We start from the raw sequence: 15,116 nt of genomic DNA on the forward strand, positions 1-15,116 counted from the left end.
GCGAAATATTTGGCGTATACAGTAGTCATTTTGTAATTCTACAAATGTATTTTGCTTTCCTCATGAAAACAAATTGGACAATAAACTGTGGCTGCCACCACATTTTTTTTCTTTAATTCCTTCCTTTGAAGTATCTTGTGGTTTCTGGTGTTTATATTCTTATCCTTACAATTGTCAGGGCCACTCAACCTTCTTTTCCACTTTTGAGATGAAATCTACCTACATGTTTGACAGTGGGTTCCAGTGTAGCCAGTTTGGCAGATGCAGGTGTAGCTGTAGACACCCTGAGCCTGGAGACAGTATCCCCCATTCTGGCACGGACTGCTGGTGCAAGGGTCTTGCACTGCAACATGGAAGGGAGAAAAATAAAAGTTACCAAAGCAGCAACGTACAACAACGATAAGACAATCACGATGGTACTACTTCTAGCATTGATGCTAAAATCAGCGATATTAATCATGGTCTCACATTCAAACAGACTCATCAAGTTCAATTGTGGAGACATAAAGTCTTTCAGTAATTTGATGGCTAAAAATCAGTAATCCTTCACAGTGTAATAGAATATATCACAGACAATGATTTCTAAAATCAGTAATTTGCTGGTAATGTCCAGTGTTCTTCTCCAATGTCAGTAGAAATTACTGAAAATCAGCACTAGTTGGCAGTTTTGAATAATGATTAGTAATAACGATACTACCACTAATGATATTTCTATTACTATACTACTACTACTACTACTACTACTACTACTGCTACTACTACTACTACTACTACTACTACTACTAGTACTAACTACTACTACTACTACTACTACTACAAACAAACTACTAACTACTATACTGTTACTACTACTACTGCCACTACTATTCATTACTATTTCTACTTCTTCTACTGCTACTACTTCTACTACTACTACTACTACTACTACTACTACTACTACTACTACTACTACTACTACTACTACTACAACTGATGATGGTTAACAATAAATAATAGTTGTACGAATAATAACAGCAGTTACTATCATCACAATGACAGTTTGGCCTACAGTGGTAACAGTGACAACAACAATACCGATCAGGCCCCCGTTTCATAAAACTTGTTATTTGTGACAGCTGTCACATTTCTTTGACAAATTTGCTCTCAGCCAATCAGATGCAAGGATTTCAGTAGCTTAAAACAACTATCACAACATGTCACTGATTACAAGTTTTATGAATAGGGGCCCAGATGACAATAAGAAAGGAATGAAAAAAATATATATATAGTTTTAGACTCACCGATATTACAAGTGTCACCACTGTACCCAACAGGACAAGTACACTCAAAGTATGCAGCATAGTTGGTGCACGCTCCTCCATTCAAACAAGGTGAACTGGCGCAGGGATTTGAGACTAGTACACATATTGGTGAAATAAAAATAGGCTGAAAAAAGTGACTTTTTGACCTCATAATCGCACAAGATGCAGAATATGAATGCTTCTATTTGTATGTAATTTGGTTTACATCATGAGCATTGCATGGACAGACAACATTGATATAATGTATCACTTCGTTAATCCCCTCTGAACAGGGTTTGATTATAATCTTGTATTTCACAAGTTTAGGTGATGAACCCAAATTGTTGCAAATTCTCTGAATCTTTACCCTAAAACAACACTCTAGTGATCTTCTCAAGGGCCATGACCACATTCAAACAAAAAATTGACAGATAAATGAGGGCAAGAAGTATACATGTATATTACATCTGTAATTAAAATTCAAACATTTGTCTACATCTTGCAGACTGCCTGATCCACTGCAAAGCCAATCCATTCCTTATTCATGTCAACAGCTATTAAGAATAGTTACTGAAGACCTTTAATAACCCTGTGGTAATGACCATCCACGGTTTTTCAATAGTAAGGTCCTTGATTCAAGTCTCTGGAGGACAGTAGTAATTTGTTGTAATTGAAGACGTCCATTGCAAATTGAGCTTTGTAAGCGCCATTTTTAAACATTTTAAAATAGGTTCATCATCGACAAAGCAATATAAAACCTTTCTAGCAATACCTCACTTGTAACACTACACGGAATATTCTTGAAGTTATGATTAGGCAAATCCCATATTTCTAATCATTCTTTGTTTTTCAGCAGCTTTAATCACAAATGGCTCAACTTCACAAAAATGGACTTAGCTCGCTGTGCGATAAATTTGTTCAGTTCTATACAGGGCACTTAAAGATTTATAGTCAAAACCCTTCAGAGAGGACTTTAAGCAGTGAGTCCCATACTTGCTTGTCAAAAAAAAAAAAAAAAATCTTCTGGCTTCTTTAATAGTCATAAACAAACGTAACTCAGAATATCCATACACTGTACTGCAAAATGGTCCTCTTTGACAAAATGTGGAAAAATTTTTTTCATCCTCCAAGGTTCTCATTTGGACAAAGAGCTCCCATGAGTGAAGATGGCACAAAGAAACAGCAGCAACAAAAGACAATAAAATACGACATAAGTAGTACTCACCTTGGAGGCAGGTGGGCCCCTCAAGACCAGGAGGACAGATACAGACGTAATTCTCGTGACCACCGAGGTTGTTGCACGTTCCAGCATTGTAGCATGGGTTGCTGTCACACGGATCAAAAGCTGTGGGGAAAAAGATGCACACATGAAATTCAAAGCAGCTATTGCAGAATGGAATAAAAAATGCCTGTATAAAGAGGAAAAGGTGGTTGACTGTAAAATTTTGTTGTTATTTATTGCCAACTTACACTATTTTGGACTTCTTGACATTTATGGTAATTCAAAATCTAGCACGTTATCACTGTCTGCACTCATTGCAGTTTGGTGGTAGCAAAAGCACATCTTGAATTAACAGAACATGCAGGTAGATTGATGCTGCATCTCATTCAATTCATTTTATACTATTTATCTGAACACATTTTTCTATCCATCTTTCTATGAATATGCCTTCATATACATGTACATGTACATGTACATACATGTATGTATAAATGTCATTTGCTTGCATGACACTTGCGCTGTAAATAAAAACAACACTGAAACTATAAAAAATAATTGCCAACAACACAAAGAAAGCATCAATGCATAGCAGTAGCTGCGGACTTACTGTAGACTTCACAATTTGTGCCTTCATAGTACGCTGGGCAGTCACAGGTGTAGATGAAGCCCTGATTGACAGTAACTATGTTACACGTTCCTCCTGATTGGCAAGAATTGCTCAAACATGGGTCGACTAGAGAGAGGAGAAAATTCCACAAAGCATTACACCCATCTACCATGACAGACACAAAAAAATGTACAATGTTTGAATATGATTAGATGGATATTCGTACACACCATTGAAGCACAGAATGTGCTATTAGGGGCTCTGAATATCAGAAATTCAAATAGACAGTATAATAGACTACTGACAGAGGCACATTGTGTAAACTAGCATAAATTATATGACATGCCAGCTATCGACATAATCTATCTCAGTGAACTGATTTGTTTGATCCCGATGTTGTCCTTATGGGTCAATTGCAAAGTCTCTATGATTAACAGACAGACATGACAGGCAAAATCCTGGTCGGGAGAAGGAGAGTAAAGCTAGAGAAGAAGAGGAGGAGGAAGAGGAAGGAACTTGGGCAGGCTGCCATCATTAGCTCAACTCAGTTGGGGAGACCCTGCCGCTGCAGTATACTGTAGGTAGCATAGACGGTGTATAACAATAGAGTGAATGACAAAGGAAACGGCAGCTGCAGCAATGTATGGTGTAAGAATCACAAACAATTGTCCGCTCAAACCCACAGGCTAATCATACGACAATGAATGGGTGCACTATGAAAAAACAAAAGAAAAAAGGTGGTTTTTTTTTTTTTGGGGGGGGGGTTAATATGTGTATTCAACTATTCTCCTTAACACATCCCCCTTCGGACAAAAGTTTGTCAAACTAGATTAGCATGTGGATATTAGTGGAACTAATGTTATTCATGTACCAACTACACTATACATCAACACATGCAGGCATACATTTGCTGCATGCACAACTTTTGATGCACTGAAAACACGTAATGATGAGAATGTTTACATGTACTTACCTGCATCACAGTTGGTTCCAACATATCCAGTCGGGCAGCTGCACTGGTAGACAGCAACTCCATTAGTGGCAAATGCTGTCGAGCAGGCTGCTCCATTAGCACAGGGGTTGCTCCAGCATGGACTCACTGTGAGGGACAATTCACAAAGAAAAAAAAAGTATTCCAAACTGAAGAAGGCTCATGATGAGACAAAGTATTAGTTACAGATGTTGTGGAAGGGTCAAAATTTTGATTGTGATTTTATAAGAAGTCTGTTGTAGCAAACTAGCAAGCATTCTCACATTTGTATCAGACAAAACGTATAGTAACCCATATCATTAAAAATTGATAGAAACTATAGTACAATGAACTATTATGCAAGTCAATGGCAAGCTGCTGACTTGTGATGATTGTTCCTTTCTATCTGAGAAGCACCAGTGGTTGCTGTTTACAAGGTTAACTCGCAGGACAAAAAGGCAGTTAATGTTTGCTTGATAAACTGATTAAATAGGGGACTCTTTTAATACTCAAAAGAACAGATACTCATAATCTGCACAGCAGGATGCTGATATCGCATTGTACTTTCACGTGTGATTAGTTAAATACTTTGCAACTGATTGACAAATTGCCCTACATCGACATAAATAAGCATAGAATTGATCAGTGTTTTAGTAGTAGCCATGATAAAAATGAAAAAAAAAAATCACGGGCGTACATACTCGAGCAGGAGCTCAATGGTCTAGTGGAGATGGTGCCTGTTCGGAGGTCAGGAGGTCATAAGTTCGAATCCTGCTCGAGTACGTACACCCATGATTTTTTATCACGGCTACTACTAAAACACTGATCAATTCAGTGCTTATTTACGTCGATGTCGGGAAATTTGTCAACAAGTTGCAATGAAAACATCTCGATGAAAGAATTTCACGAATTTTAATAGTCAAATATTACTTACAACTTTCGCAGTCGATTCCATAGTAAGCTGAGGAACAATCACAGGTGTAAAAGGAGACGTGATTAGAACAGGCTCCACCATTTAAGCAGGGAAAACTTTCACAAGCATCAAAGACATCTGTATTGAGAGAGAAAGAGACAGACAGGGAGATTAGAAAAAATGATAATATACTGAACAACAATCAAAGAAAATGAAACTACACAGTATATAATCTCTTGTTTGTTGACTTACAATGTACTGTACAGAAGCTTTTATTTTCGCAACAGTTTAATTTTCACCACTTTCATGAATCACTGTTGGACCAGAAACACGTAAAACATGTCACCATGCACTAGGGCAATAGTGCACTTACAACAGCCTCCACGTTAATTTGTGAAAACAACATCTTGTGAAAATGTCCGTGGTCTACTCATTCGTGAAAATATCTGTATGCAAAAATAGCAGCTTACACAGTATTTGACACTCATCAAATCCTCAAATACTTTATAATAAACAACAAAGTGTGTATAAATTGGAGCTGAATTCATAATTACTCTTGCAAAAAATATTCTAGAGTTGCATACGAAGAGTTGCATAATTTATATATTCTAGAGTTGTATACAAATTAAATGAGATTAAACAAGACAATTCCATGCATTTGTGAGCCCTGCTTTTTCTACGGCTATGTAACTTGTATATGATGATAATAAAACAAAATACATGACTTGTATTCATTGTATTCAAGCTGGAATAAGTGAATAGGTCTGATTACAGGTTACACTCATCCTTGCAAAAACATTGCCAGTATAATGCAATTTCATAATGACATTTCCCTCATGAAGGGGTCTCGACCACAAAGACGGCTTGCCGTTCTTGTCACTACATTTCAAGTCTCGAAACATTTATGACTACACACCAGATGTACTTGGCTTTCTGAAGTTGCTCTTCACTGAGTATTGATGATAATGTACACACTTTTAATTGAAGAAAATCAGCACTCTAAGAAATCTCATTCTACAGAAATATGTTCAGTATCAGTAATCAATTAAAAACGAAGGCAAAAAGATTTCATTGTCATAAAAATAACAAACCTAAGTCAATGTGGTATGACATGGTATGCATAAATTGATATATTTTTTTTGTTTGTAAATCTTTCCTCATAGCCTCGTAGATTTGCCACTTAAATTTCACAAATCACCCTTCCCCAAAGTGGAGCAAATTTACTCCCTTGTTCTTCTAGCTCTCAGCTAACACCTTAAAACTTACATAATTCTCTATAGATAGGTAAATATACTCACATGGAGTCTCACAGTTGTAACCAGTCCATCCTGAGGTACACACACATTGGTAGACAGTGTTCTGATTGACCAGTACACAGGTGCCGTCATACAGGCACGGATTGCTCAAACAAGGATTGTAAAAGCCTACAATGAAAACAAAACAAAACAAAACAAAATAAAAAATTATAAGAATCATGATCATAAATAAAATACATATAAGTACTAATCCTAAAAATAGAAATATATTGCCGGGCCTGCGATTGGGTGCAATAAACAACCAAGCAAACAAACAAACAAAATTGAGACTTACATTCATACCAATCTTCTATTTGCACAAATACGTTTTGCTTGGTCAATTCTCCATCCCCCTCCCCCCCCCCCCCACACACACACAAAACTAAACAATTAAACAAATAAATAAGGACAATCTTTAAATCGTCTACCCTATGAATCAAACAATTTAGTACATTATTTGATGTGATGATTTGCCAGTCATAGATTGATTATGAACATGTATGAAGTGCAATTCTTTCCTTGTGAACATAACCAGGACAATGTCATACTCGGAGAGAGCGGGGGGGGGGGGGGGGGGGGGGGGGGGGGTGGGGGGGGATTTAGTAGTAAATCTACTTACTTTCACAGAGATTTCTTAGTGATGTGATGGAGGTTTGAGGGTATGAAAGCTGAGATGATTTCACAAACTAAATCAATATGTCAATATATCACTTGATCATGACATGTTAAACATTCTGTGTACTCTGCTTGATTTAGCAGCCATCATGGATAACTGTCCACAACTCCTACTTTTTCTAAAGCAACTGATATTACAGCTATAAGTGCAAAAGATCTAAAAACAAAACACAATATGTTGGAGACAAAAGCATATTACACTTGTAAATGTGTTAGTCAGTCTTTGCTTACCGATGGAGCAGTCATCCCCTGTGAATCCAGGTCTACAGTCACACGTGTAATCAGGTCCACTAGCCACACAGGTCCCTCCATTAGTGCATGGGTCACTGTTACATGGTATGGCTGCAAGATCAAGAACAAAGATATTCATCACTAGAAAAAGGTTGTACATAAATAGTTAGAACAAAAATCATTAAAGGACAAGTTCACCTTCATATACATGTGGATTGAGTGAAGGCTACAATATTAGTAGGACACATCAGTGAAAGCTTGGGGAAAATCCGACAATCCGTTCAAAATATCTGTGCAATTACTGCTGGAGGAGAAGACTACTACAGTGTATGATGTCACATGCGTACAACGATATAAGGAAAATAAAAAGAGAATTTCACAAAACTTGACTTTTTGAATAAAGTGCACATTTCTTCGACTTGTTACTGACTTATGTTAGGGGTAATATTATTCCCCCTGACTTCTGAAAGAGAGAAGTCGAGTGTTCTTTTATTATATGTGAGAAAAGTGAGAATATCTTGAATTTTCTTTATACTTTCTTTATATGGTTGTACTCATATGACATCACAAGCTATAGTAGTCTTCTCATCTAGCCGTGACTAGGCAGAAACTTCAAAAATTCATAACTTTTGAACGGATTGTCCTATTTTCCTCAAACTCTCATTGATGTGCTCTACTAATATTGCTGCATTCACTCAACCCACATGTCTATGAAGGTGAACTTGTCCTTTAAGTGTCCATTAACCCGTTGAGGACGGACTGATTTTGCTAAAACACTTATTTCCCATAGACAAGTGCCCGAGTATTCTTGGGACTCGTCTTCAACGGGTTTAAAAGAAATATGAATAGCTTTTCACTGGCAGACTTGCAGTGAGATATTGTCATAGTATCTTTCACGTCTTGGTCTCTAAAGACAGGCAAAAAGATATTGCAAAAATAATTCAGGATCATACGACAATCCAATGATATTGCTCTCATAGAAGGCTTTTCATCATAAATCTACTCACATGCTTAGCTTTTTATATACACTCTGAATTAAAGAAAAGGGACATCGACTATGTTTGTTGTGCTATAATGAACTGAAGCTAGCACTTCATTTTTTATAATTTTGTAACTTTTTTATGTTTTCAATTATTCCAGAATTCATGAATGCCAAAAAATAACAAAAAATAATGACACACATGCACAAAATCACACAAATAGAGCAAAACACACATATCAAATGATTTCAGACATGTCATGAAAAACTGCATAAAAATGACAATGGAGCATTAACAGATATGCCTGAAAAATACTGCAGTAAAATACTTTTTGGCAACATTTTATGCCAAATCTGAAAACACTTTCCTCCACACCTCTAGTGTGACTCTACAATGTATGTGGCAAAAGACACTTCTGTGTGCCTGACTTACGTATCTCACAGTCGTCCCCCGCCCAGGGCCAGACACAGCTGCAGTTGTAGCCATCCACGAGGAGGGAGCACGAGCCCCCATTGATGCAGGGCTGTGAGTAGCAGAAGTTTTCTGGGAATAGAGGTGGTGGAGGAATGGAGAGTTTTTCAGCATGAATACGTGAACACTTGCAAAAGAGTCAAAATTTGACAGCCCAGCTCAAAACCCACAAAAAGTAGGCCAAAATGAATCTTCACTTTACAACATAGTTTAAAACAGTAAGCTTTAAGCTTTTTGATATACCGGTATAACTTGTTGAAATTGGACCATCCTAACAAATTCAAAAAGTGATGAAATAAAGGAGAGTTAGAAGGTGCAGGAGAAAAAGGATTTTAGGGTCACTAAAGAGTGTTGTATGGCCGTACATGTGTATCAATGGAAATTAAAGTAAAAGAAGCTCCTGTCCGAAAAAAAATATGGTCTACAAATTACTCTTCTAGCTAAGACAAACTTTAAAACTTTGAGTCGGTCAAACCAAATGACTATTTCAGTCCATTACAGAGAAACCTAATCTACAACTTTTTATGGGTTTCAAGCCAGGGGGTCAGAAATGAGGGATACATATGAATTTGTAGTTTGTGAAATGACTGGAGTAGAAAATGTGCAGGCTCTGGTTAACAACTTCATATTTGAATCAAAGATTATGCAATACTGAATTATGTATGCCACATTCTTATGTAACCTGTTGGGAGTGGACATCACTTCCTGGAATTGTTTCAAGATGAAAATCAGATATTAAGCAATATCATTTCACTCTGACCTTTCCCAGTGAAACATATTTCACAGGGCCAGATTTTGAAAAATCCATGTCACAACAGCACTTACAAAACATTGCAGGTGTAATTTTGTAATGATAGGAAAGGTAGTTGAAACTGATACAATGGAAGTCGATCAACATTCAACAAACTTTGATGCTGCAGGCAGTCCAAATCTAGGAAATTGAGTAAACAATAGACTTATGAATATATGAACAATAACAGTGCTATATACAGTGATGTAGATTGCTTGTACGAAAGGGAAGTGAAAGATCTCTCTTTCTGGTGAATTCAGTTTTGAAGGAGTGAAGCAACAGACCTGTTTCACAGCGATCTCCAACGAAGCCTGGCTTGCAGATACAAACAAATGTTTCGTTGCCCAACTGGCAGGTTGCTCCATTCTCACAGGGGTTGTTCAAGCAGTAATTCACTGGAGGGACAAAGGACAGCATAAAATGGCTCAATGGTTAACAGTTAGAGTACATGAGGATTTCTTGCATTACATATATTTTCAAACCTCGTACAGAAACTGGTGGAGTGGTAGGGGTATATCACAGAAAACCTGACAGCAACTCTTGCATACAACATATCATTCATGTACTCAGATTACAGAGAATTACACGCAAGTTGGGAAAGGAATCTCCCAGACATGTACATGTATGCTGTAGTAACTTTGATGTATCAATGTGATAATGACATCACTGTGTAAGACTAATAAACAAAAAAAAGTCGCCAGACATAAATTTTTATTTAGGGACAGAATCTGAAAGAGCAGACTTCAAGCTCTGAAATAATGTACAACTCGATTAAAATTGACTCTTCAAACATATCTGAATTCTGGAACTTTGATGTAGCAATGTGATAATGACATCATTGTGTAAGACTAATAAACCAAAAAAAGTCGCCAGACATAAATTTTTATTTAGGGACAGAATCTGAAAGAGCAGACTTTAAGCTCTGAAATAATGTACAACTCGATTAAAATTGACTCTTCAAACATATCTGAATTCTGGAAGGAAAACGCATACTCTGGATGAGAACGTACTGAGCAAAGAGGCTCTGCAAAAGGGTCTATTCAAGCACTTAATCTTACCAAGCCATGCTCTGTGCAATGAATGGGACAAAAAACAGGATGTACAACTCCATAGCAACAACAATGAAGGGATTATCTGATTAAGCAGACATTTAGCATGCTCCATCAAACTATCCTATCCACTACTAACAACAACTTTCAAAGCAGCAGATTCATCCTTTCAAGAGCTATTGGGGTTGTAAAGAGTGTGGGCTTCTAAGAAATGAAAAGGGGCCTCTAAGACATATCTGAGAACAGTATCAGGGTGGTCCACAACTTTAAATTTGAGCATGTTGCAAGCTCAAAATCTGAGAATATTGCAGAAATTATATGTGTGCAGAGAGCGCATCATGAGCATGTAGTACACAATATTTCACAACTTATCTCTTGTTTGCTGCTTACACTCAATGTTCCCTCTCATGTTTTGCACACAAATATCTCTGTACCAGACAGTTTGATGTTTCTTATGTTTTTCACATGTGTGAATACATTTCATTTCAAGCTTGTTGCAAATTTTTGAGGATGTTGCATAACATGTTGCTGGATTTTGAGGATGTTGCACAAGAGCTGAGGATGTTGCACAAATTTGAGCATGTTGCAGCGACATGCTGAAACCCCTCATGGATAACCCTGCAGTATTCTACAAAACTAGTGTTCTAGAAAAACTGCTTAAAACAATTATACATTCCCTATATGATCAAAAACTTTAAAGAAGAAGAACTGCTCTTTCAGAAAATATGAAAAAGTCCAGATTGACTACACCTGCAGTTTGACCCATTTCACCTATTTTGAGTCCTCACAGAAAATCAGCGCATGCAACATTTGGTTGCTTTTGTTGTGCTGCATGATTACATATATTTATTCATAAATTTCAAAACACAATAATCTGTCAAAAAAGTACACTACATAGCATTCTTACACAGCCAGAGGCAGAATTGCAAGTGTTACAGTACACTGATCAACAAGATATTTATAACAATCACTCCGATACATTTAATACTAAGAAAAACAAGAAAATGGAAAAGGAGCAAAGAGAAAATCACTCATACTAAAAATATGAAGTAGTTCAAGGTTCTGGGCATATCATGACTATGTAAATTGCAAGTAATTCTTACCGAATTCACAGTGAGTTCCGATGAAGCCAACCTCACAGGCGCACAGATAGCCGGAGTCAAGCAACTGACATGTGGCATTGTTCTGGCACGGTGCACTCAAACAGTGATCAACTAAATAAAAAGAAAGAAAATATGAAAAAGTCAGTGAATTACTTAACTTTCTAGACATGTTTCCCCATGACAAATTCCTGGGTTGATAATACACAAATAGTGAATGGTCACAAGTGCAATGGTACAAGATTTCGCACAAGGTGGAAGATAGAGGCGCTCTATTCAACGAGGTGAAGCCGAGTTGAACACCTCGAACATCAACAGATGTGGTCCACACAGATTTTTGAATTTAGCACAGAAATAGCAACCATTTTCCGTGAAAGACGAACGAGTACAATTGTATCATCACAGTCATGGTCACCGTTTATATATGTACGCGATGCCAATCGGTTGAAGTTGTTTACAAAAATGAGTGACAAAAGAACACGCTTGTAAGCACACTTGTAATTGTTTGTTTATTGTGACATCAATGCCGTGTGATGGAACAAAAACTTCAAATCAATCGTGAGTTTAACAAGGGAGTCAATGGAAATGGGTGATGCATTTTTGCTCAAACAAAATTGCACTGCTGACAGCCACAGCGTGCGATGGAACTTTTAACTAAATGTCACATGATGGGCAATCAACTAATCGGATAGCTACATTCTAATAAGGTGTTGCATAATAAGCAAATCATCATCGACTGTGAGGGTGATGGTACAATCTAACATCCCCAAGGTTATACACAAGGTGTCTATCAAACCAAGCCGAAGGTGAGGTCTGATAGACACCTCAAGGATCACAGAGGCATCGTCAGATTGTATCCACTGCCTGAGAAATAGGAGATGACTATTTGCTTTATATCCTACATCGATTGACAAACTTGAGATGTGATAAAAATGTATTCCATCAAACATGCAGATATCTATTCTATAATCGTGCTGAACATTACAACACAGGCAGTACAACCGCGGTCCTCGGCAGTCAAATGAATGGGACTAACGTTAGATCTTAGATGATAACAAGTGATACTGATGTATCGAAAATTGTGCGATGTGCACAAATATGTGGCGTTGGCGCACCTACTGGACTTGGCCATGGCCAATAGATGCTAGTGATACCTTTATCGATTGCAATCATGGTTATGGCAAAAAGTGCTGACAAAAGAATACATCACATTTGTGATAGTACACGGCATGGATGTTGGGAGAAATACATCTCTTGGTCATATGTTAAAAATTCAAGTAATCCCACTGGTCAAACATACTTATGTGGGATATAATACAAAACTATGATTACAGAAGGTAATACACAAACAAATTGGAAAACAAATAGATAGGGATGTTGTGAAATAGGATGAGATATGATAAATCAGTATGAAAGAAGATAAACTACGGCAAAATAAGTTAAAAAGAAAGATAACATCAGATAAGATGATAAAACAGATAGCACAAAGATTCATAAGAACTCACCATTTCCGCACTGCATCCCTGTAAATCCAATGGTGCATTCACATTCAAACCCTGTGGGCCTCAGTTCACACGTGGAATTGTTTTCACAAGGTTTGTCGAAGCAGAAGTCCTCTGTGGAAGAAGAAGCAGGGAATAAAATTAACACTCATCCTCTCAAATATACAAAACATATCAAAGTGTGTCATATACATGTATTTGTAATAATTGTTGTGAATTTACCCATTGAATTACCCATTGTTTTCATATATAGTATCAATTATTCTTGAAACTAGCATTCTGCCTAACACTCGGCACGTGTAAATATACATGTTTATGAAACCTAGTCAGACACTGCAATTATATCAGATTCTATCAAAATGATTAATACATAACCACAGAGCAGCCTGTATGAGCACATGTGCTGCAGTGGTGCATATTGTCATATCCCCTCCCCCTCCCCCCCCCAAAAAAAAAAAATGCATGCATTTTAATTGTAAAAGCAACTATCATCAGGTATTATGTCTCAGATGTATACCAGGATACATACACATATAAAGTCAGAGATCATCAAAGGAGGAAAAATGCACGAAAAGCCAACTTCAACACTATAACTTTTACCGTTTTCTTTCTTGAAATAATTTTGTTTAAAAATAATTTCTGTGTAATGAAGAAGAGCAAATTATATATCAATTTAAAGCTTAGCATCTAAAGAGTTCAGAACTGCCAGAAACTAAAACAGTTACTTCCTCACACTACATGCATATGACTTTTGTGATGACACATCAGAAATAATCTTTATAGGGTCTTCATGATTTCTTGTCTTCCCTATCTCTAATTTACTGGATGTAAGTAAAATAAAAATACTTTTTTTTTTCTTCTTCACTTTTTTTTTTTTTTTTGGGGGGGGGGGGGGGGTCAGTGCACCTGCATTGCAATGTATTCTTCTGTCATTTTGCCATTTTCTTTTAGCATCTCATTGAAAAACCTACAATTTTTGAAAGGCTTTTTGAAAGGCTTTTTGAGAGGCTTTCAAGTTTACTTTAGTAGAAATTCAAGAAATTAGAAGTCATATGTAATATAATTATGTTATACACTGTACACAAAGCTATCACATGCTGCAACAACAGAATATCTAATTTTGTCTTAACTAAACCCAAATTCTACTGTAAATGTTCGAGGGCTGTTATGCCTTGTGTAAGATGCAAGAGAAGAAGAAGAAGAAGAAGAAGAAGAAGAAGAAGAAGAAGAAGAAGAAGAAAAAGTAGAAAAAAAGAGAAGTACAATGCCCATACCTGTTTCACAAAAGTCCCCCAGGAACCTGGCGGGGCATTCACATTTGAATCCATCGACCTCCAAGATACAGACTCCTCCATTCTGGCATGGATCACTGTGACAATAGTTATCTGCAATGAAAACAAATAAACACATACACATACACAACAAAGGACTTATAGTCAACAAGCTACTCATATGATTTACACAATATAATCCTTCATAAAGAAAATAAAAGACATGAAAATTCTCCATTTCATCATTCCTTACACGTCACTTCCACAGTTGTCTCCAACTAAATGTGGTCTAAATCTGCCATTTGGTATCCATTTATGTCTCACATAATTTTGATTTTGTTTCCGGCTATCTCCAAATTCAGCTGTGAGGAGTACATAGATTCCTTTGATTTGAAGTTAACTTATGTATTTTGGTAAAAGTTAATCATTATTCATGTTTTCTACTACGATCAAGGTCCTACACTTTTACAATCACCGTCTGTCAATATTTCCAATATCATCATGGTTTACACAATGTATCTTGTGATTGAAATCATAACAATAATTGTCTCTGCATCTATCAATGAGCCAAATAGTCTTCTCTCAAGGACTACAAAATAACATCAGGTGTTATACTTGCTAAGTCCACTTTAGTGACTGAGGGCCTACGAAGGGCTCCAAGCAATGTTGGGGGTAATAACAGTACTAGTAAGGCCCTCTGGAAGAAAAAATTTTACACTATCAAAAGGGGTTAGCCTCGGTAAATGACACCACCTTGATA

The 15,116-nt window shown here is 36.9% G+C and overlaps 1 protein-coding gene across 1 annotated transcript in view; it reads right to left on the reverse strand.

Moving 5' to 3' along the window:
* Window positions 1-15,116, reverse strand: part of LOC139727688 (uncharacterized) — a 109,465-nt gene that overhangs the window by 34,854 nt on the left and 59,495 nt on the right. Inside the window, exons 30-42 of the mRNA XM_071638670.1 lie at window positions 14,360-14,470; window positions 13,089-13,199; window positions 11,587-11,697; window positions 9,719-9,829; window positions 8,606-8,716; window positions 7,194-7,304; window positions 6,291-6,416; window positions 5,014-5,130; window positions 4,083-4,208; window positions 3,110-3,235; window positions 2,506-2,625; window positions 1,281-1,394; window positions 224-343 (exon numbers count right to left, since the gene is read on the reverse strand). Of these exons, the coding sequence (XP_071494771.1) occupies window positions 224-343; window positions 1,281-1,394; window positions 2,506-2,625; window positions 3,110-3,235; window positions 4,083-4,208; window positions 5,014-5,130; window positions 6,291-6,416; window positions 7,194-7,304; window positions 8,606-8,716; window positions 9,719-9,829; window positions 11,587-11,697; window positions 13,089-13,199; window positions 14,360-14,470 (1,515 nt within the window). The remainder of the gene's footprint in view (window positions 1-223; window positions 344-1,280; window positions 1,395-2,505; window positions 2,626-3,109; window positions 3,236-4,082; window positions 4,209-5,013; window positions 5,131-6,290; window positions 6,417-7,193; window positions 7,305-8,605; window positions 8,717-9,718; window positions 9,830-11,586; window positions 11,698-13,088; window positions 13,200-14,359; window positions 14,471-15,116) is intronic.

This window comes from Diadema antillarum, unplaced genomic scaffold, assembly GCF_040938485.1.
Source record: "Diadema antillarum isolate AM-2024a unplaced genomic scaffold, OU_Dant_1.0 seq00000143_RagTag, whole genome shotgun sequence".
Taxonomy (NCBI): Eukaryota; Metazoa; Echinodermata; class Echinoidea; order Diadematoida; family Diadematidae; genus Diadema; species Diadema antillarum.